We start from the raw sequence: 21,732 nt of genomic DNA, 5'->3' as shown, positions 1-21,732 counted from the left end.
CAGTTTTATTTATATGCAAGTTTTAAGGAACTGCAAAAATTTCTTATTTTAACTGACACATTATAAAAAACCCTATATAGCTAAGTCGTCCTTTGTTATATACATTAATGGCAACTTTGCAAATTTGCTTTTCTTTTATAACTGTCTAAATATACACACCATGATCATGTATCAATAAAACTCAAAAGAGAAGTAGGTTCCTTAAACATACACTTACATCTCAAATTAACTCCTTACTAGCTCTAGACTTATGTTTACTATACGTTCGGCAAACAAGTGAACCGTGTACTAGTTCCGTTCAAAACTTTTGATAAAACCGTATCCTGTTTAATAGCATGTATGTGTGTACCATACATACAGACCTTTATCCGTTAGTCAATCAGGGACTTGTAAATTTTGTTCTGTTAACTTTATTACATTTATAAATAGGGCGCTAAATACAGCGCATAAAAACTGGTGTTGAGGGGATTAAGTTATAAAAAGATCCGACGGACGGATTTTCAAATTTGATTTTAAAGTTAAATACTAAAAGATAAAAAAAAAGTTGAAGTTATTAAACTTGTTAAAAATACACATTTATACCCTTTTATTAACGCTTTTATTAAATTTATGAACTATTTGGGTATTTTTTTCCTTTTTATCTACCTATAAAGCACAACAACTTTTAGATTCAAAATAAAGGCAAAGTTAAACTTGAATTTTCAAATAAAACGCTATCAAAAACATAAAGCCTCACTAGCAGACTATAAGAGTTTTGAACTATATTTCCACACAGTATATTATATGTAGCTCTCTGATGCTTCAATTCTGTTTAAACTAAACTAACTGGAGCTGGAAAGCACAGTAAAATAACACAGCAGTCAACGCATGCACGGTTAGGAAATGACGTCACGACAATTATCCATCTCATATCCATTGACGTTCTGGCATAAGCCTAAGCATGGTACAGACAAAAACACGACTGAATCAACAGTAGATATACCTGTTCTACAAACTTACAATCTATTACAGCCTTTATTTTATCTTTAAACCAGAAAATAAGGTGTACTTTTTCGGATTATTGTTGATTGTGTAGTCAAGTCAGTTCACGTACTGGCATTTTCTCCTTTTTTACGTACGTACCTTACTAGACATGATATAAGGGCAATTCAATAGGTTAGTAAGCCGTAATGTAGCCCATAGAGAATAACATTACGTCATTATAATACTAGTGGGAGTCCAAATGAATAACGGAGCTAAATCAGCGGTTAAATATTTACGTCATTTGAAAGTTTGCACTGCGGTAACAGTATTGGCTTTTCAAGAGTTTATAACTATAGAAATACAGAACTGACTTTGCATTTTCTTATGCAAATAAAGGCACAGCATGTGTCGTAATACTTTAATCCAGCAGGGCATTGCAAAATAACAACCGCCTTAGAAAAACAAACGCTTTTTGATTTTTCTACCACGCGTTTGACTTAACTTGTGATGTACGCCTAAAGAATTACTTGCTTTCTGTTTAGCTGACTGATTTAAGACTTTACGACCCATCTTAGTGCTGTTAAACAATAAACAATAAACTAGTTTTGTTACACGTGCGTTGTATTGACATTGGTTACACAAAGTTTATAAATAAACAAAACAAACTTAACTGCTGTCATGCTGTTTGCTATACTGTATTGGTGAGAGAATTTGAAAACTAAACGAGAGAAAAAACGAGAGAAAGAGAGAGAAAAAACGCAAAATCAAGTTGTCGTCATAGAATCGCCGATCCATAGCGATAATTTTATTCGTATTTAAATTAAATTAAATTATTAATTTGGTTCAAATTTTTGCAGCAAATTTAATGTTTTCTTGCTACATTTGACTCTAAAAAATATATTAAATTGTATTTATGTTTATGATATAACACTAGCATTAACGGCATCGCGGTGTAGTGATCAAAACTTGACTTCACAACATGAAGACCTTGGTTTCATCCCCAGTGCTCGTATGCTGTAGCGACATTGAGTAAGGCGCTATAAACGGTAAGAACTTTTGCTGTGCCAAACTTAATCAGCAGTTTAATTATTGGGCAATTATAATCTATAATATCCAAACTGCCAGTGACAACAAGAGACTGGATCGGGGTAAAAAAAGTTACTCTATGTTTAGGTCATGAAGCCGACCATTCTACATCTAGAATAAATAAATGTAAAAAAAACACTAGCATTACGTCAAAAAAATAAATTATCTCCCTAATTTAAAGATCACATATCTACCTTTAGTTCCACTGAATATGCATTATTTTGATGGGACGTCAATTGCTCTTTATTTTTCGTCTTTTGTTTTCTTTTCACCCCAAAAACCACTACCATGAGTAACATCAAAGCCTCAACAGCTATAACCACAATAAATATAAACAACTAGCCTAAAAAATATATAACACAGTTAATAAAATTAGTAAGTACAAAGTTTTTATATTTAAAAAAAAATGAATAACTTCAGTCAAAATGTTAATTTTTATTTAAGTTAAAAAGCTGACTTTTTTCCGTCAATTTTACCGCTTTCTTTGTAGAGTTATTGTCCTAACATCGTATGTTTTTGTAAGCTAGTAAATAATAATAAATTAATAAAAATAATATTATTTAAAAAACAAAACTTTACCGTCATTGCAGTTTTTACCGCTAAAACCGAAGATACATTTGCAAACTCCAACTGAATTTGCGTTAACTACACAAGAGCCAAACGGAGAATTACAATCATTGTCAAGCGAACAGACCAACTCTACGTAAAAATATTGAAGTTAAAAACTAAATTCCTAATGCAAAAATTGAGATATTTACAGTTACAACTTACTTTCACACAATCTTGCATCTGTTGATGATAAAATGTAACCATCCTGACATTCACAATAAACAGTGCCATTTTCCGACTGACAAAATGTCGACGTAACATCGCAATATTCTTTTACATTTTCAGATTCGCAAATAACTCCATCAGCAGCTTGATATAAACGCACAATGTACAAAAAAACTAAGTTTTGTAATTAATATAAAGCTTAAAATAAAATAAATAAAAATCGATTAAAAAAATGTTGTAATTTTACTTCCAGCATCGGCAGTAGATCTTGTAATATCGACGTAAAGAACATTCCCATCAAATGTACACAATCCACCGCTTGTGCACTATAAGGAACATAATTACTCTTTTAAATATATCTTTTGTAACGTTAATTTGCCTGATAGTCTTTCGTATTATAAACCGTAGTAACATTCACACTATTTTATTGCGTAAGAAAACGTACAGTCGTCCACAACTCTTATTACGAATACTAAAACAAATACATTCGAAACAGTTAAACCAATACATCACGTGATTAAGAACACGTGATAGAGATAAGGGGTAACAGATCGGTAATAGCTGTAAACACGTGACTAGAAATTGATAACACCTTTAACGTAAACAACAAGATGGCGGATTCGTTACGCTTTTATAAAACAGAACATTTAACGAGGCTTTTAGTAATGGGATAAGAATATGATTTTAGCTTGCACAATCAAAATAAAACATCAACAAATAAGTTGGCACGTTAAATGATAAAACTACACAAACGTTAATCTTTTAGGTAGAAATATAATTAAAAGATAGACGTTACCTTTTTCTTTGTATATTCACCACAATATTCTTGTATGTCTACAGACTGTCATAATATAACTTGTGTGTCATAATATAACTTTTAGTGTCATAATATAACTTGTATTTCCAAATTTCGTTAACATCTTCCACCAGAGCAAGGTTAAGAAAACCAGTTGTGTTAGCATACATGTCAATCAACTAAAAAATTTAATAATTTCGTTATTTTTTACAACTTAAGAATTTTTATATTATATCCATAAAACGGAAAATATTTTTGTTTTATTTGAATAACTTTACTTACAAATAGTTTGATAACAGAGTCATCTATCTTTTGAGTTTCATTAACATAGAAAGAAGGTAACATATGTAAAATTCCACCAAATTCTAAACCTAAAATATGAACTTTTTTATTATTTAGAGAACTTTAAAATATTTAAAAAAAAACTTTTAAAAATCACCGGTTATGGTGCGCAAAATTTAGCAATTTTTATGGTAACCAGCATGTTAATTTGCCGTTTAAAAAATAAGATTAGATTTATTAGTTATAGTGCACAATATTGCAAGTTATAAATATAAGAAGGCTTATTAAAATTTATATATAGTTACCTGTATTAGTTAGCATTTTATAGTCTTAAAAATATACAATTTTACCCTTTTCACATTCTTTGGAAACTTCGTCAAAGTAAAACCCAGGTTCGCACAAGCATTCAAAATAATCTTCAGTTGTTCTACACCAAGTATTTGCTTCTTTGCAAACGCTTGGTCGAATGTTACAAAAATCTGTCCCTAAAAAATAAAGTTATACTGTTTAGCAATAGAATAGTCTACAAACAATATTTTTCTTTCTTTGTATAGAAATCATTTCTTTAATTATTTTATGATTTGTTTATTTATTGTCGCTGATTAACAAACTTTAGTGATTTTTCGTGTGCCTTCTACGTAAGATTTCTGTAATCAAATGCCGAAAATAACTGAACACTTTATTTACCTATTATTACTGAACCTGAAGTTGTCACAACATCTGGTAAAGTAGTTTTTAATGAAGTCAAAGTATTTGGAACAGTTTTAGTCGTTTTCACAGCATCTGTAGTTGTTGTTATATCTGTCGTCATGTTAACCATACAAGAGGGTATTACAGGGGGTAGTGGGGGCGATATAGTAATCGGTGGTATAGGTGGCGGTGGGGGCATGGACAACAATGAAGGAGGGGGCACAGAGGGTGGCGGAGGACCCAAAAGTGACCGGGAAACAAAAGAAGCAGGTGGTAGAAAAATTGGAACTGCTTTGATCAGGTTTGAATCGCAGTTTACAGAAACCGCAACAAAGCATAAATAAATAACTAACAGTAATGTTATCATTATGCCATCAACTCTGTATAAAAAGAAACTTACACATATTTTAATTAGTGGCTGTTAACTTACTTAACGTTTGCATATAAATTAAATCGATTCAAACAAAAGCAGCTTTTTACATCTAAAAACTGTTGCTTAAAATTGTAACTTTTAACCTTAGCTGTAGTATCTATTTAGCGATATAAAATTAGACTTATTTATATATATATTAATATTATTCACGTTTTTAAACAATTTTATCACTTAGTTTTTATGTAATTAAAGCTGGAATAGTATGTTAAAGTACAAAGATTACCCATTGGTTAACTATTTGCAAAAAGCAAATAAAATTAAACATTCTGTTGTGAACTATTACAAATCATGCATTACACGAGTAAGATATTACATGTAAAAAATTCTATAACAAAAAAGTTGAGTCCGTTTAAGATTACAAAGATTTTAAACATTATTTGGCCAGTACCTGAAATATATAGCCTTAGTAAGTTTATCCTATTTAGCATTAGTAGTTACAAAAACCTAATTCTCTACCCCCACCTTCCGACAACAAATAAATAGAACAACCAGTGAAAATTATAAACCAACGTGAAGTGTAATAAAGAAAATAAATTCAGTGTTCTCAATTCGCAATATGTGAATGTAAAATCATAAAACAAAATAAAAATGTTTAAAATATTAAAAAAAATCAAGTAAAAAATACAGCAAATTAGAAGTGACAATAAATAAATAATGAAGCAAGTGGAAAGCATTATCGTAAAATGAACTCTTTGGTTATTGATTACAAGTAAAAAATGAAACAATTTATGAATAAAAAATATATTAAAAATATTGCACCTTGCATAATACCGAAATCTTGAAACATGTTTTTTAAAGTAAACTTTCTTTTTTTTTGTGAAAAGAAAATTTTGTAAAACCACACACTTTACACTTTTCAAACGTGAGTTACTTTTTCTTGTAGAATTTGCTTTACTAATGGCAATAAATGTGCTTTTTTAGAGATTATAAATCAATAATTTCTTCCATATCATTTTCTAATCTAAATAAATAAATATTAGTTTAAGTAAATTGCTTAAAAAAATTTTGTCAAAAAAGCAGAAGAGACTTAGTTATAAATCACAAAATCTAAGGTTAACAAAAAACACCTTTTTTTAATTTGTATATTTGTACAATAGAAATATGTTTTAATTTTACCTATGTGTATTTTCTTGGACGTTCAAATCATCTAAACGATATGCATTGTAACTGCGTAGATTTGGTTCAATATACTAAAACAAAACATCAATTTATCAAAGTTGACATAAATTTATATAACAAATATTTTTAGTATTTAAGTCACTTACCTGTAGTTCATATGTTTTTCCTCTTCTTGATCTTCGAATGTAAATTACAACAAATATTATTACCAAAAGAACTATAAATGCCAGAAGAATGACCAATATAAATAACCAAGCTGTAAGTAAGTAAAAACAAGTTTAAGAGATGACTTAATTTCCTTAGGTGATTGATTAAAATATATTAAACTAACCAACAAATGTTAGAGAAATTAATCTTATTTCGTAAGATCAAAATACAAATGTCCTAATAAAGTTATTAGGTTAATTTAAATTAAACAAGTCTTAGTTACTATGTTTAAATACTTTAAGAAAAATATTTAACTCGTTTAGGTAGTTAGGTTCATGCAATGTGATATTCATTCAAGAATTATACAACATTCTCTTTGTTAAAATTTCAAATACTAATATATATGATTGATGTACATACATCAATAACTTCGAAAAGTTTCATCTTGATTAAGATAACATTGATTTTAAAATGTTTATAACAGAATCAACTACATGCCAACATTTAAAATTTAATACTTTTAACTTAAATGAAAAAAAATCATGTTACGCCACTCAATCTAAAAATTCATTAAATTAACTTTTAAAGTTGAAGCAACACTTTGTATTACAGGAACTTACGATTTGTGCAGGTCTCCCCATAAAATCCAAATGTACAACTACACTGTCCTATCCCGCTGTTAGCTGTTGCATCACACGACCCAAACGGAGAATTACAATTTGCGTCATTCAGACAAATTAAAACTAAAAATAAAAGTTTCACACCTTTGAATAAATAATATAAGTTTGTTTAACATATGTCGCAAAAGTTCAGACATCAATTTATTGCTTAAGTTTTCATTAGAATTAAGTTGTTAAAAATTGATGACACCCTAGCCAAAAATATTTAGACTGTAAAAAATGTATAAAGATTGTAAAACAATGTTTATAGATGTTAAAATTGTTAATAAATATTATAAAAGTCACGGAAGTCAGAATTTCTTTATGTCTAAAATTGAAAGTAAAATTGTTCAATATTTAACATAAACTAAATATCAATTTATTTTGTTTAAAACTTACTTGTACAAATTTGATCATTACCAGTTATGTTAGTATAACCAACCAAACAATTACATTGAATGGAACCTCCCTCAGCTTGGCAATTTGTTGAAGTCGTATCGCAGTATCCTGCATAACTTTCACATACAATGTCGCCAACAGCTAAAAAAAAATTTTAAATTTTTTTTAAAGTATCATAAAACACTAATTTACAGATTTGGCTTAATAAATCAAGTTATTTAACATTTAAATTTATTAACTAGCATTTAAGAAAGTTAAAAAAAAAACTAAAATAAGTAAAAAAGATTTTAAATATTTAATTAAATAAAATAATAATTGCATTTAGTTTTTACATACTTCCAGCATTTGCAATGCTTGCTGACATGTTAATAGGCAGCCCGTTTATCATACATGGACCCAAATCATTGCACTAAAAGACATAAAAAAACATATTAAAATCCATTTTAAAACAAACAATTACTAACAAATACATACTAAAAAGTCAAGTCTGATAGGGCTATCCTAATGTTAACTATTTACTAGGACAATCATTTTAATATTAGTGTACTCACTTTAGCATTGATATATTCAGCAAAATATTGAGATATCCTTGTCTCATTCACAGAAGAAGTTGTGCTATAAACAAGTTCATAATCCCATACATCATCATTTGGTGAGGTGTCAACAATATTAACTTGAATAAAACCAGCAGAATTTCGATAAGCTTCATTTAACTGAAACAAAACATATAATAAGAAAAAGTAAGTTCTATTTAAGCACAGACAAATGAATTTTTTTCTTCATTTTAAAAGTGACTTTTTTTACCAATCTTGTAACTGCATCCATTTCTTCTGCATCTCTTCTTTTACGAAAATTTCCTTCTGTTGTATCCAAAACCAATTGACCACCGAATTGCAATCCTGCAAAAATACCATATTACATAATACCAATCAATTTAAATAACTACATATCTTTTACATGGGTTCTTCATTTAGGTCTACTTATTTTCTGTTAAATAATAAAATAGGCACCAACGATAGTTATTTTTAGTATTCAAGCGATTACAGTTCGACAATAATTCACCAAACTGGCAAAGGCAATTTAAATAATTTTCACACTAAGGTTACTTTATCATCAAATTACAAAACCAACCTTTCTTTTTCTAAAATAAATTTATGTAAACAATTATATAAAACCAGTAATACCTGGTGAACAACCTAATCCAACCGCATAATACCCAGGTCTACACTCACAAGTAAAAGAATTTTCGGTATCATTGCACCAAGTAAAAGATTCATTACAAACACTTGGCTCCTCCAAACATTCATTAACTCCTGTAAAGTATAAATTATTTTAAAATATTACAAATTTAAAAAAAATTAAGACCTTAAAATTTGATTCTAAAATTGATTATGTTTTACCTGGATTTGTTGTAGTGAAAATAGTACTAAGAACAGTACTTGCATCTGCTGTTGATAGTCCGGTTGTCGTAACGATATCAACAGTTGAAACTGCGCTGGTAATTGTTGTAACTGCGCTTGTGGCTGTAAATGTGGGTTCGTTTGTGGTTGTAAAAACAGAAGTTGTAACTCCGCTTGTGGCAGTAAATGTGGGTTCGTTGGTTGTGGTTAGATTAGCAGTTGTAACTGCGTTTGTTGCTGTTGTAAGATCAGGAGTTGTACCTGCGCTTGTTGCCGCTGTAAGATCAGGAGTTGTAACTGCGCTTGTTGCCGCTGTAAGATCAGGAGTTGTAACTGCGCTTGTTGCCGCTGTAAGATCAGGAGTTGTAACTGCGCTTGTTGCCGCTGTAAGATCAGGAGTTGTAACTGCGCTTGTTGCCGCGGTAAGATCAGGAGTTGTAACTGCGCTTGTTGCTGTTGTAAGATCAGGAGTTGTAACTGCGCTTGTTGGCGTTGTAAGATCAGGAGTTGTAACTGCGCTTGTTGCTGTTGTAAGATCAAGAGTTGTAACTGCGCTTGTTGCAGTTGTAAGATTAGGAGTTGTAACTGCGCTCGTTGCCGTTGTTGTAAAGTCGTTTGTTGTGGTTAGATCAGGAGTTGTAACTGCACTTGTTGCTGTTGTAAGATCAGAAGTTGTAACTGCGCTTGTTGCAGTTGTAAGATCAGGAGTTGTAACTGCGCTTGTTGCCGTTGTTGTAAAGTCGTTTGTTGTGGTTAGATCAGGAGTTGTAACTGCGCTTGTTGCTGTTGTAAGATCAGGAGTTGTAACTGCGCTTGTTGCAGTTGTAAGATTAGGAGTTGTAACTGCGCTTGTTGCAGTTGTAAAATCAGAAGTTGTAACTGCGCTTGTTGCTGTTGTTATAAAGTCGTTGGTTGTGGTTAGATCAGAAGTTGTAACTGCGTTTGTTGCTGTTGTTGTAAAGTCGTTTGTAGTTGTTAGATCAGCAGTCGTATCTGGGTTTGTTGCTGTTGTAAGATCAGCAGTCGTATCTGGGTTTGTTGCTGTTGTTAGATCAGCATTCGTATCTGGGTTTGTTGCTGTTGTAAGATCAGCAGTCGTATCTGGGTTTGTTGCTGTTGTTAGATCAGCAGTCGTATCTGGGTTTGTTGCTGTTGTTAGATCAGCAGTCGCATCTGGGTTTGTTGCTGTTGTTAGGTCAGCAGTCGTATCTGGGTTTGTTGCTGTTGTAAGATCAGCAGTCGCAGCTGGGTTTGTTGCTGTTGTTAGATCAGCAGTCGTTTCTGGGTTTGTTGCTGTTGTTAGATCACCAGTCGTATCCGGGTTTGTTGCTGTTGTAAGATCAACAGTCGTATCCGAGTTTGTTGCTGTTGTTAGATCAGCAGTCGTATCTGGGTTTGTTGCTGTTGTTAGGTCAGCTTTCGTATCCGGGTTTGTTGCTGTTGTAAGATCAGCAGTCGTATCTGGGATTGTTGCTGTTGTTAGGTCAGCAGTCGTATCTGGGTTTGTTGCTGTTGTTAGATCAGAAGTCGCATCTGGGTTTGTTGCTGTTGTGAGATCAGCAGTCGTATCTGGGTTTGTTGCTGTTGTTAGATCAGCAGTCGTATCTGGGTTCGTTGCTGTGGTTAGATCAGCAGTCGTATCTGGGTTCGTTGCTGTTGTAAGATCAGCAGTCGTATCCGAGTTTGTTGCTGTTATTAGATCAGCAGTCGTATCTGGGTTTGTTGCTGTTGTTAGGTTAGCAGTCGTATCTGGGTTTGTTGCTGTTGTTAGATCAGCAGTCGCATCCGAGTTTGTTGCTGTTGTTAGATCAGCAGTCGTATCTGGGTTTGTTGCTGTTGTTACGTCAGCAGTCGTATCTGGGTTTGTTGCTGTTGTTAGGTCAGCAGTCGTATCTGGGTTTGTTGCTGTTGTTAGGTCAGCAGTCGTGTCCGAGTTTGTTGCTGTTGTTAGATCAGCAGTCGTATCTGGGTTTGTTGGTGTTGTTAGATCAGCAGTCATATCCGGGTTTGTTGCTGTTGTTAGATCAGCGGTCATATCCGGGTTTGTTGCTGTTGTTAGGTCAGCAGTCGTAGCTGGATTTGTTGCTGTTGTTAGATCAGCAGTTGTATCTGGGTTTGTTGGTGTTGTTAGGTCAGCAGTCGTATCCGGGTTTGTTGCTGTTGTTAGATCAGCAGTCGTATCTGGGTTTGTTGCTGTTGTAAGATCAGCAGTCGTATCTGGGTTTGTTGCTGTTGTTAGATCAGCAGTCGTATCCGGGTTTGTTGCTGTTGTTAGATCAGCAGTCGTATCCGGGTTTGTTGCTGTTGTAAGATCAGCAGTCGTATCCGGGTTTGTTGCTGTTGTAAGATCAGCAGTCGTATCCGGGTTTGTTGCTGTTGTTAGATCAGCAGTCGTTTCTGGGTTTGTTACTGTTGTAAGATCAGCAGTCGTATCCGGGTTTGTTGCTGTTGTTAGATCAGCAGTCGTATCTGGGTTTGTTGCTGTTGTTAGATCAGCAGTCGTATCTGGGTTTGTTGCTGTTGTAAGATCAGCAGTCGTACCTGGGTTTGTTGCTGTTGTTAGGTCAGCAGTTGTATCTGGGTTTGTTGCTGTTGTTAGATCAGCAGTCGTATCCGAGTTTGTTGCTGTTGTTAGATCAGCAGTCGTATCTGGATTTGTTGTTGTTGTTAGATCACCAGTTGTATCTGGGTTTGTTGCTGTTGTAAGATCAGCAGTCGTATCTGGGTTTGTTGCTGTTGTTAGATCAGCAGTTGTATCTGGGTTTGTTGCTGTTGTTAGATCAGCAGTTGTATCTGGGTTTGTTGCTGTTGTAAGATCAGCAGTCGTATCTGGGTTTGTTGCTGTTGTTAGTTCAGCAGTCGTATCTGGGTTTGTTGCTGTTGTTAGATCAGCAGTTGTATCTGGGTTTGTTGCTGTTGTTAGATCAGCAGTTGTATTTGGGTTTGTTGTTGTTGTTAGGTCAGCAGTCGTATCTGGGTTTGTTGCTGTTGTTAGATCAGCAGTTGTATCTGGGTTTGTTGCTGTTGTTAGATCAGCAGTTGTATCTGGGTTTGTTGCTGTTGTAAGATCAGCAGTCGTATCTGGGTTTGTTGCTGTTGTTAGTTCAGTAGTCGTATCTGGGTTTGTTGCTGTTGTTAGATCAGCAGTTGTATCTGGGTTTGTTGCTGTTGTTAGATCAGCAGTTGTATCTGGGTTTGTTGCTGTTGTTAGATCAGCAGTCGTATCTGGGTTTGTTGCTGTTGTTAGATCAGCAGTCGTATCCGGGTTTGTTGCTGTTGTTAGATCAGCAGTCGTATCTGGGTTTGTTGCTGTTGTTAGATCAGCAGTCGTATCCGGGTTTGTTGCTGTTGTTAGATCAGCAGTCGTACCTGTGTTTGTTGCTGTTGTTAGATCAGCAGTCGTATCTGGGTTTGTTGCTGTTGATAGATCAGCGGTTGTATCTGGGTTTGTTGCTGTTGTTAGATCAGCAGTCGTATCTGGGTTTGTTGCTGTTGTTAGATTAGCAGTCGTATCCGGGTTTGTTGCTGTTGTTAGATCAGCAGTAGTATCTGGGTTTGTTGCTGTTGTTAGATCAGCAGTCGTATCTGGGTTTGTTGCTGTTGTTAGATCAGCAGTCGTATCCGGGTTTGTTGCTATTGTTAGTTCAGCAGTCGTATCTGGGTTTGTTGCTGTTGTTAGATCAGCAGTTGTATCTGGGTTTGTTGCTATTGTAAGATCAGCAGTCGTATCTGGGTTTGTTGCTGTTGTAAGATCAGCAGTGGTATCCAGGTTTGTTGCTGTTGTTAGATCAGCAGTCGTATCCGGATTTGTTGCTGTTGTTAGATCAGCAGTCGTATCCGAGTTTGTTGCTGTTGTTAGATCAGCAGTCGCATCCGAGTTTGTTGGTGTTGTTAGGTCAGCAGTTGTATCTGGGTTTGTTGCTGTTGTTAGATTAGCAGTCGTATCCGGGTTTGTTGCTGTTGTTAGATCAGCAGTTGTATCTGGGTTTGTTGTTAGATCAGCAGTTGTATTTTGGTTTGTTGCTGTTGTTAGGTCAACAGTCGTATCCGGGTTTGTTGCTGTTGTTAAATCAGCAGTCGTATCCGTGTTTGTTGCTGTTGTTAAATCAGCAGTCGTATCTGGGTTTGTTGCTGTTGTTAGGTCAGCAGTTGTATCTGGGTTTGTTGCTGTTGTTAGATCAGCAGTCGTATCCAAGTTTGTTGCTGTTGTTAGATCAGCAGTTGTATCTGGGTTTGCTGCTGTTGTTAGATCAGCAGTTGTATCTGGGTTTGTTGCTGTTGTTAGATCAGCTGTCGTATCTGGGTTTGTTGCTGTTGTTAGATCAGCAGTCGTATCCGAGTTTGTTGCTGTTATTAGATCAGCTGTTGTATCTGGGTTTGTTGCTGTTGTTAGATCAGCAGTCGTATCTGGGTTTGTTGCTGTTGTTAGATCAGCAGTTGTATCTGGGTTTGTTGCTGTTGTTAGATCAGCAGTTGTATCTGGGTTTGTTGCTGTTGTTAGGTCAGCAGTCGTATCCGAGTTTGTTGCTGTTGTTAGATCAGCAGTTGTATCTCGGTTTGTTGCTGTTGTTAGATCAGCAGTTGTATCTGGGTTTGTTGCTGTTGTTAGGTCAGCAGTCGTATCCGAGTTTGTTGCTGTTGTTAGATCAGCAGTTGTACCTGGGTTTGTTGCTGTTGTTAGATCAGCAGTTGTATCTGGGTTTGTTGCTGTTGTTAGGTCAGCAGTCGTATCTGGGTTTGTTGCTGTTGTTAGGTCAGCAGTCGTATCCGAGTTTGTTGCTGTTGTTAGATCAGCAGTTGTATCTGGGTTTGTTGCTGTTGTTAGGTCAGCAGTTGTATCTGGGTTTGTTGCTGTTGTTAGATCAGCAGTTGTATCTGGGTTTGTTGCTGTTGTTAGGTCAGCAGTTGTATCTGGGTTTGTTGCTGTTGTTAGGTCAGCAGTTGTATCTGGGTTTGTTGCTGTTGTTAGATCAGCAGTTGTATCTGGGTTTGTTGCTGTTGTTAGATCAGCAGTCGTATCTAGGTTTGTTGCTGTTGTTAGATCAGCTGTCGTCTCTGGGTTTGTTGCTGTTGTTAGATCAGCAGTTGTATCTGAGTTTGTTGCTGTTGTTAGGTCAGCAGTTGTATCTGGGTTTGTTGCTGTTGTTAGATCAGCAGTTGTATCTGAGTTTGTTGCTGTTGTTAGATCAGCTGTCGTATCCGAGTTTGTTGCTGTTGTTAGATCAGCAGTTGTATCTGGGTTTGTTGCTGTTGTTAGATCAGCAGTTGTATCTGGGTTTGTTGCTGTTGTTAGATCAGCTGTCGTCTCTGGGTTTGTTGCTGTTGTTAGATCAGCTGTCGTATCTGGGTTTGTTGCTGTTGTTAGATCAGCAGTCGTATCTGGGTTTGTTGCTGTTGTTAGGTCAGCAGTCGTATCTGGGTTTGTTGCTGTTGTTAGATCAGCAGTCGTATCCGAGTTTGTTGCTGTTGTTAGATCAGCAGTCGTATCCGAGTTTGTTGCTGTTGTTAGGTCAGCATTCGTATCTGGGTTTGTTGCTGTTGTTAGGTCGGCAGTCGCATCTGGGTTTGTTGCTGTTGTTAGATCAGCAGTCGTATCTGGGTTTGTTGCTGTTGTAAGATCAGCAGTCGTATCCGGGTTTGTTGCTGTTGTAAGATCAGCAGTCGTATCCGGGTTTGTTGCTGTTGTAAGATCAGCAGTCGTATCTGGGTTTGTTGCTGTAGTTGAATGGACGGTCGTATTTTGATTTGTATTTGTTAAAAAATCTGTAGCGTCTATAAAATAATATTTAATATTTCTTTGTTAATATCAAGAAATTGTATTATACAGTGCCCTTTATATCACTTGTATTGTTTTGTGATTTTATCATGTGTCATTAATTGTTTGTTGTTTGTATTGTGATAAAGATTTACAATCCTTATTTACAATGACTAATAAATTATAGCGAGCATCCGTCCTAATATAAATGTTAATCAAACATGCTTAGGTATTGACGCAAATTGACGTAATATTACTAAAAGTTTAATGGACGTATGTTATCGCAATGTACAATATAGAATATTCAAAATTAATTTGAAAAAAACTAAATTAATTTTTAGTTTTTTATCACGTAATGTGGTTAACGTTTTTATATATATCTTTCTTTAAATAAAATTGAAAAATTGAACCTGTTTTTTGTCAACTTAAACAGTATTTGTGTGCTGTTTTGTATCAGCTTTTGTGCTGTGTTTATTTAAGTTTTCAAGACATACATCAAAACAATGTACGCGCATTTTTCTTTATAAATAAACTATAATCAAAACAAAAAATATATCTTACCAGTGGCCGTTGTTGTTTCCGTGTTATTGGTAGCGAACTGTGGGCTCGTTGTAGCGCTAACAAGGAATACGTGGGTCAAATATAGCAACGTAATCAAACAATAAGTCCTCATTATGTTAAGTGTAAAACAAACTCCCAATCTGTGCCTAATAAATTAAAGTTTTATTAGTTTACTATTGCTATAGGGAACTATAACTACATTAAATAAACTAATAAATTTCTATGTCAAAAAATTAGACTTAACGTACAAGTTTTAATTTTAATAAATTAAGTTTTCTAAAAGCTAACTTTTTTAAAGAAATCTTTTGTTCTTAATTTTTCACAATCTTTCTCTTTTTATACTAAACAAAAAAATACTTTAACATACGCAGTAAAACTAAAATATGGCGAACACTTTTAATTAAATATAAAATCTGAAAAAATAAATATTGCACCGCCTGACTACGTTAATATTTTCTGTACTTGATTACATAACTTTGACAAAGAAATGCCTATTTTTTATACTGTTCCGCGAAACATTGTGAGCCTTTAAATAGCATAGGAACTACGCAGTACAAGCAGTTTAAATTTAAGTAAACAAGAGGCGATACACACCAGTCGCTTTATACCTTATTCATTTTTAGCCAATGACACAATGTAGACTTAAGCGTCATAAAAAGGACGCTGAAAATCATTCGCTAAATTTAATTAAATTTTTTTCCGATTTTAAAATTTCGTAACACAAAAACATCAGGTATGTTAAAACCCGGCCTTATGTACATAACAACATAATATATGTTGTAGCTAAAAAAAGGACTTTGGTATTTCTGGTATTTTTCGTATAATTCACAGTGAATGATTATGAAGTTAAAAGTGTGATATGAATATGACAAATATAAGCAAAAAAAGAAAACTGACAAAAATAAAAACAACAAAAAAAGAGTGCAAAGAATAAAATCGACTTTGTTCAAAAAAAAAATCCAAAATTTTTTTTTTTAAATTTTTTTATATTGTGTAAATTTTAAAGTCGGCACAAAAAATGTCGACGAGTCAAGTGGCTTAGAAAAAAAAAACAACATAAAAAACAGGATTTAAATAATAAAAACATATAATATCAAAATAAAAAAGATATGCTGAATCGGAAAAAAAATTTGATAGAAAACAGTAAAAAAATAAAAAAATTCCAATTTTATAGAAATTCCAAATTACTATCAGACCATTGGTAGTTTCCCTAAATATCTATTTGTGTAAAATTCTTAATGATTTACTAATTTAAACTAGTATTTGTTTACATTGCCAATGCATAACCATGCTTCCAAAAACGCTAGATATATAGTCGGCAAATTACGTAACTTTTAAACGATATTTAGTTAATAATTTCAAGCCCAATTTGAACAAGGCACGACGTAATCACAATCAGTAACATTCTCAATACAGTAACAATAGAATGTGCGTAAGGCTATATAGGATAAGGCGTTCACATTTCGGCGTAAGTACGTAAGTAAGGCGTTCGTTCAAACAGTAAAAAATCACTTGAAAAAGGGGCGAGTAGATTACGAAATAAATTCTATATTTACTATAACAACGTAGAAAAATACACCTCTTTTTAAGACATAAAGCATGCTGATTGGCATGGGCCTATACGTTATTACATTCAAAACGTACATTATGTATATACCGGTATATCAGTATATAGGTAATACCATTTGTTATATATATGTGGATAGTATAAAATAAATGCTGATATAACAACAAAGCATATGCTGAATGACTTCATAGTGTAAAAAGAGTTGTGAACAAGAACGAACAAAAACCAAATATTTCAACATTGCACATCAATTGCCTAACTACACGATATAGGCGAGGATTTTATAAAAAAAATGCCCAAAAATTCGTGTTTTTTTTAAAAACATTCCCCACAAAATTTGGGGGTTATAACCCCCAAAATGTTAAGGGTTATATCACAACGTTTCATGTCCCAAATAAGGGTGAAACCCCTACACAAGGGTATTCCAACCCAAATCATAAAAAATTCCCCTTTTTAGGGGTTAATTTTAAGATTTTCTGGGGCAGGACCCTGGGTAAACATCGACTGACTCGAACCCCTTATTTAACACAGACTGAGGGGGATCGTCGAATAAGATAGGGGATTTTTTAAGTCGAAGGTTTCGGATGCAACCTTGGAAGTTTTGTGTTGTGCGGAGTTGTTTTTGGTGCAGTGCATTTTCTAAAACAAAAGAAAAACAATTGTAAAAAACAAAAACAATTGTGAGAAAACACGTGTAAAAAACAAAAAAACACAAAAAAAACAAAACAACAACAACAAAAACGTAACAGAAAAAATTAAAAAAAAAAAAACAAATAAACTTGTAAAAAATAATAGGTGCATATAAAAAAAAATTTAAACCTAAAAAAAATACCCCAAAAAATACGTTTTTTCAATGTAAACAGAAACTCGTGATTTTAATATAATAAAAAGTAAACTATCTTACCTGGTAGTCCACCTATATAAAGAGGTAAGTTTGTATCAGCAGAATCGCCCATAACTGAACTTACGACTTCCGAAACACTATTTCCATCAACAATTAAGCGCAGAGTACGCTTATCTTTTTCAGCGACCAAGGTGTGCCACTTGCCGTTGCACAGCGGGAATTTGCGATGTTTTTTCGGTGAGGAACGGCCCGAAATCCCGAAGGCCGGGTACGAGATTTCAAAAGCGCCGCCTCCGTTATTAGTTCGAAGAAAAATCTAAAAAAAATTTTAATATTTACAAAAATTTTATGTTATTTTTTTGTTATTAAATAAAAAATCATTTAAAGTTTTTACATACCGAGCCATTGACTAGTTCCAATGCTAGTCCGTCTACAGGTCCATCTACGCTGAGAATAATCCCATTTGCCGACCAAGAACGAAATTCTAACTCAATTAAAATGTTGGGACCGACTCTGTAGTTGTCCCCTAAAAAAATCAAAATTTAAAAATAAGTTTTACGCATAGTAAACTGTAAATGCAAAATACTGATGCTTTTTTAACTACATTTTTTTCATGTAAAATAGGCCTAAACTTATATTGTTAATTCGTCTTTTTTTAACACTTAAAATTTTTTTTTTTTGACTTACTGTATTTAACATATCCAGTGCCCATGAAATAAGCTCCTTGTTCAACTCTTTTATAACATTTCTCGACCTTGGTGAACGAAGTTGGACTAGATAGGTTAAGTCGAGTTCTTTTATTTAACACCAGATCCTTCATACACATATCCATACTTTTTGAAATCTAAAAAAAAAACAGTGTAGTGGTAAGAACACTTGCTGCACCACCATGAGGTCGTGAGTTCAATTCCCACTGCTCTCATGCTGTAGCACACTTGAGTAAGGCACTATAAACGGTATGAACTCCTGCTGAGCCAGCACTTAATCAGCAGCATATATCAGGCAATTATAATTTCTAAATTATCCCAGACAACTCGAGACTGGGTCGGAGTAACTGATGTTACTCTATGTTTAGGTCGCACATTCGACCTTCCCACGTCGAGGATAAAGATATATACAAAAAATTGTCCTATTTAAATTATGAACACCAATTTAAAAAACCATCAAGACAATGGTAAGGCAATAAACGATAGACATATAACCCAATACTAATTCAAATTTACTCTATGCTTTAAAGTCTACCCTTTACAAAACCTTTAAAAAATTAAAAATTACATTAAAAAATTTTGAACAGTTTGACTTACAGTTCCCACGACTTTAGTGTTATAATCTTCAGGCAATCCCCCAACAAATAACTCCGATGAAACATCCATTTGTGAGGCCCCTTTATTTGCTTGTACTTTCAGTTTGTTGCCGTCTACTATTAACCAACCTTTCCGCTTATGCCGCTTGATTCGAATCTGTTAATTATAAAAACTTGATCAAAATAAAATTATACAAGGTATTTTGTTACAAAAATCTGAATATTTCTAAAGCCTTAGCTATACCTTTAAATTTCATTTTTTTTTTTTTTAAATAATAATTTTTTTTTTTTTTTTTTTTAATAATAATGACATAGATTTATAAACTTTCAAATTAACTGACCTTATGCCATTGTCCATTATTAATAACGGAAGTTGCCAGAATTTCTGCTACCCCTGCTCCGTTATCGAATTGAAATAAAGGAACACCTTCTTTTACTTTAAGTGCAAAGAAATCTTTTAAAGAAGAATGACCAGCATATAATAGAAGACCATTTTTACTGTAAGTCCTCACTTTCAGATCAAATAAAAACCTAGAAAAAATCAGTAAAAATTATTAAAATGGTATTGAAATACTTCCATTTTTTAATTTAAATTTTTTTTTTTTTTTTTTTTTTTTAATTTTTAAATTTTTTTTACCTTTCTGAGAATTTCTTAGGCAACCGAAATTGAACATTGCTGTAGTTGGTTAATCCAAAATGCGCTGAAAAATTTCGAATGGTTTGAAGGTTTCCAACCGGTTTACAAACAGCTTCATCGGCCTAAAATATTAAAATAAAATAAATAAAAACATAAATATATAAAAAATACTCGATTTATTTGGTAAATAAAAATGGTACGAAATCGTTTGATCATTTCAAATAAAATCTTAATTAGTTTAGTTTTATAATACATAACTTAATAAAAAAATTAAATAAATTAAATCCGTACCAATATATTTGGTCTATTTTTAATTTCGAACCGTAATTATTTAAAAAAAAAAATTTTGACAATTTTTTACCATTGGAGGTCTTGCCGTCACCATGTTAATATCACTTCTAAATCCATTTTCCGCTTGGGTGGATTGAGGGGTTTTCAGGGGGTTTGCCGACATGTTCGTTACGCTGGGGGCCACAGATGTTGTTGGGGCCGGGTCAAAGTTCACGTATTCACAAGTACCCATATAGGTATTTTGCGCAGAAATTGCAGTTTTAAAATTAACCAAACTAAAAAAAATTATAAAATAAAAATTGGAAAAAAACTTTTAAATTAAATTTTTTAATTATTTTAAATTAAGTTTTTTCTTAAATTAAACTTCTAAAATTAACTTACTTATTAACTAGTAGATCCCTTATACATCCATTAATTGAGTTCCTAGATTTAAGAGCTTTACCGACATTTAAATTATCAGGGACACCTCCAATATACAAATGATTGGTTTTGATTGGAGATTTATTGGAATACGGCAAAGTTCCTGTAACTTTGTCACTGTTTTCATTCATAATAAGCATAATCCTGTAAATAAAAATATACCAGTTTAAATTTTTTAAATATTTAAAAAAAAATTAATTTTTTATCCTAAAATTTTTATTTTTAAAGAGATGATTCGGCCGTACAGGTTTCTTTTTTAATTATGTTGGAATTTTTTCTTGGAAGCTTGTTTTCTGCCAAAAAAATTTTAAAAAATTTTAAAAAAGTACAACAAACGGCTCAGAGAGGGCAAAATAAGGTTATTTTCCTATGTCTGCCAGCAAATGACTTACGACGATGACGTCGTGTGCACGTGACTCGCGAGCGTTGGGACTTTCCCTATTTACAATATTTACCTTCAAATTACGATATCTCAAAAACTACTAGACCAATTTTTAAAATAATGGTATCCTCGTGCAAGTTGGAAAATTTCCAACATAATTATAAAAAAACTCTACGACCGAACCATCTCTTTAAGTATTCATTTTTTTAGTTAGGTATATTGTAGGTCTGTAGAAACTGATTAAATAAATTATTACTGTTTATATTATTGGTAAATATCACAAAAATAAATAATTTTTTAGTTAAATTTTATTTTAATTTTTTTTTGTTGTCAATTGCTTAATTTTTTTTTACAAAACTCAGGTTAAATTTTGTTATTTAATTTTTTACCTTGAACCATTCCTTTTTAAAGTAACTGTATTCGTTCTTCCATTATTGTAAATATTCTTTGAAGAAGTCAGGTTAAGAATAGATCCCCTTCCGGAATAAATACTTGCTCTTACATTCCCATCAGATAAATACAAAGAATAGAAATTCTAAAAATTCATTAAAAAAATTTTTAAATTGTTTTTTTTTTTACTTTGTTTAAGTTTTTCTTTTTCTTTACCTTTGTAGAAGCTCTCTTTTTGCGCCTCCTTCTTTTATTTGCATCACCGATTGCAAGAAGAAGGACAGCATCAGGTTCTCTCGTATTAAAAGTCATTGAAACTGAAGCAGTTGATGGAAAAGGTATGGGAGGTAGTTCAACAAACCCATTCACTGATATTCCAATATCTCTTGTAATCTAAAGATATATATATCATGAAAGTACATTACTATACTATAGTCCATAGCCTACCTTATAGTCTGGATTTTAATTATCGTAATATGGTTGCAACTCTTAACTAATATTTGCCTGTGATAGTTTATCAATACATCATAAACAGCAGTTTTTTTATTTTGTAGGCCTTTACATTGGACAAACATATATTGGCTATCAATGTCTTGAACTACGATTTTTATTTTTTCAAAAAATTTTCACCAAAATTGAAAGTATGAATTAATTTCTATAATACCTGTGCAGGACAAGTAGATGACACTCCAGAATCCATCACAACATCTCCTATTCCTGTGCTTTTCAGTGAAAGAAGAGTGTGGCCAAAATTAAAATCATTTAAACAGCCAACGAATGATATTCGAGTGACATTTGCTCTAAAAAACAATAATAAAAAAAAATTAATTTTCT

At 33.0% G+C, this 21,732-nt stretch overlaps 2 protein-coding genes across 3 annotated transcripts in view; both read right to left on the bottom strand.

The window, feature by feature from the left end:
- Positions 1-5,572: 5,572 nt before the first annotated feature.
- LOC145750941 (uncharacterized) lies at positions 5,573-15,176 on the bottom strand. Its single transcript, XM_082567011.1, has 12 exons — positions 15,065-15,176; positions 11,290-11,481; positions 8,749-9,861; positions 8,533-8,661; positions 8,153-8,247; positions 7,900-8,061; positions 7,685-7,757; positions 7,349-7,489; positions 6,911-7,033; positions 6,290-6,399; positions 6,141-6,214; positions 5,573-5,985 (listed from the first exon to the last, which is right to left on the bottom strand). The coding sequence occupies exons 1-12, from the start codon at positions 15,174-15,176 to the stop codon at positions 5,949-5,951; spliced, it is 2,361 nt and encodes a 786-aa protein (XP_082423137.1). The 3' UTR covers positions 5,573-5,948.
- A 737-nt stretch (positions 15,177-15,913) lies between these two features.
- Positions 15,914-21,732, bottom strand: part of LOC145749931 (laminin subunit alpha-1-like) — a 40,832-nt gene continuing 35,013 nt past the window's right edge. For both annotated transcript variants that reach the window (XM_082565813.1, XM_082565814.1), the window contains 12 exons: positions 21,563-21,698; positions 21,115-21,291; positions 20,898-21,043; positions 20,088-20,270; positions 19,777-19,981; positions 19,416-19,537; positions 19,120-19,309; positions 18,780-18,935; positions 18,163-18,319; positions 17,874-18,001; positions 17,536-17,791; positions 15,914-17,270 (listed from right to left, as the gene is read on the bottom strand). In XM_082565813.1, the coding sequence (XP_082421939.1) occupies positions 17,098-17,270; positions 17,536-17,791; positions 17,874-18,001; positions 18,163-18,319; positions 18,780-18,935; positions 19,120-19,309; positions 19,416-19,537; positions 19,777-19,981; positions 20,088-20,270; positions 20,898-21,043; positions 21,115-21,291; positions 21,563-21,698 (2,029 nt within the window). In that variant the 3' untranslated portion in view covers positions 15,914-17,097. The remainder of the gene's footprint in view (positions 17,271-17,535; positions 17,792-17,873; positions 18,002-18,162; positions 18,320-18,779; positions 18,936-19,119; positions 19,310-19,415; positions 19,538-19,776; positions 19,982-20,087; positions 20,271-20,897; positions 21,044-21,114; positions 21,292-21,562; positions 21,699-21,732) is intronic.

Source organism: Corella eumyota, chromosome 4 (assembly GCF_963082875.1).
Source record: "Corella eumyota chromosome 4, kaCorEumy4.1, whole genome shotgun sequence".
Lineage (NCBI taxonomy): Eukaryota > Metazoa > Chordata > Ascidiacea > Phlebobranchia > Corellidae > Corella > Corella eumyota.
The sequence above is the reverse complement of the archived record's forward strand: the minus strand, read 5'-3'. Positions and strand labels throughout refer to the sequence as shown.

What these genes read in the sequence shown, in the direction of transcription:
- LOC145750941 (XM_082567011.1), bottom strand. Translation starts at nt 15,176, where the DNA reads ATGAGGACTTATTGTTTGATTACGTTGCTATATTTGACCCACGTATTC. An exon ending in TAATGATCAAATTTGTACAA is followed by an intron (nt 7,034 to 7,348) that starts GTAAGTTTTAAA and finishes TTTTATTTTTAG; the next exon opens with TTTTAATTTGTCTGAATGAC. An exon ending in GTCCAAGAAAATACACATAG is followed by an intron (nt 5,986 to 6,140) that starts GTAAAATTAAAA and finishes TTATTTATTTAG; the next exon opens with ATTAGAAAATGATATGGAAG.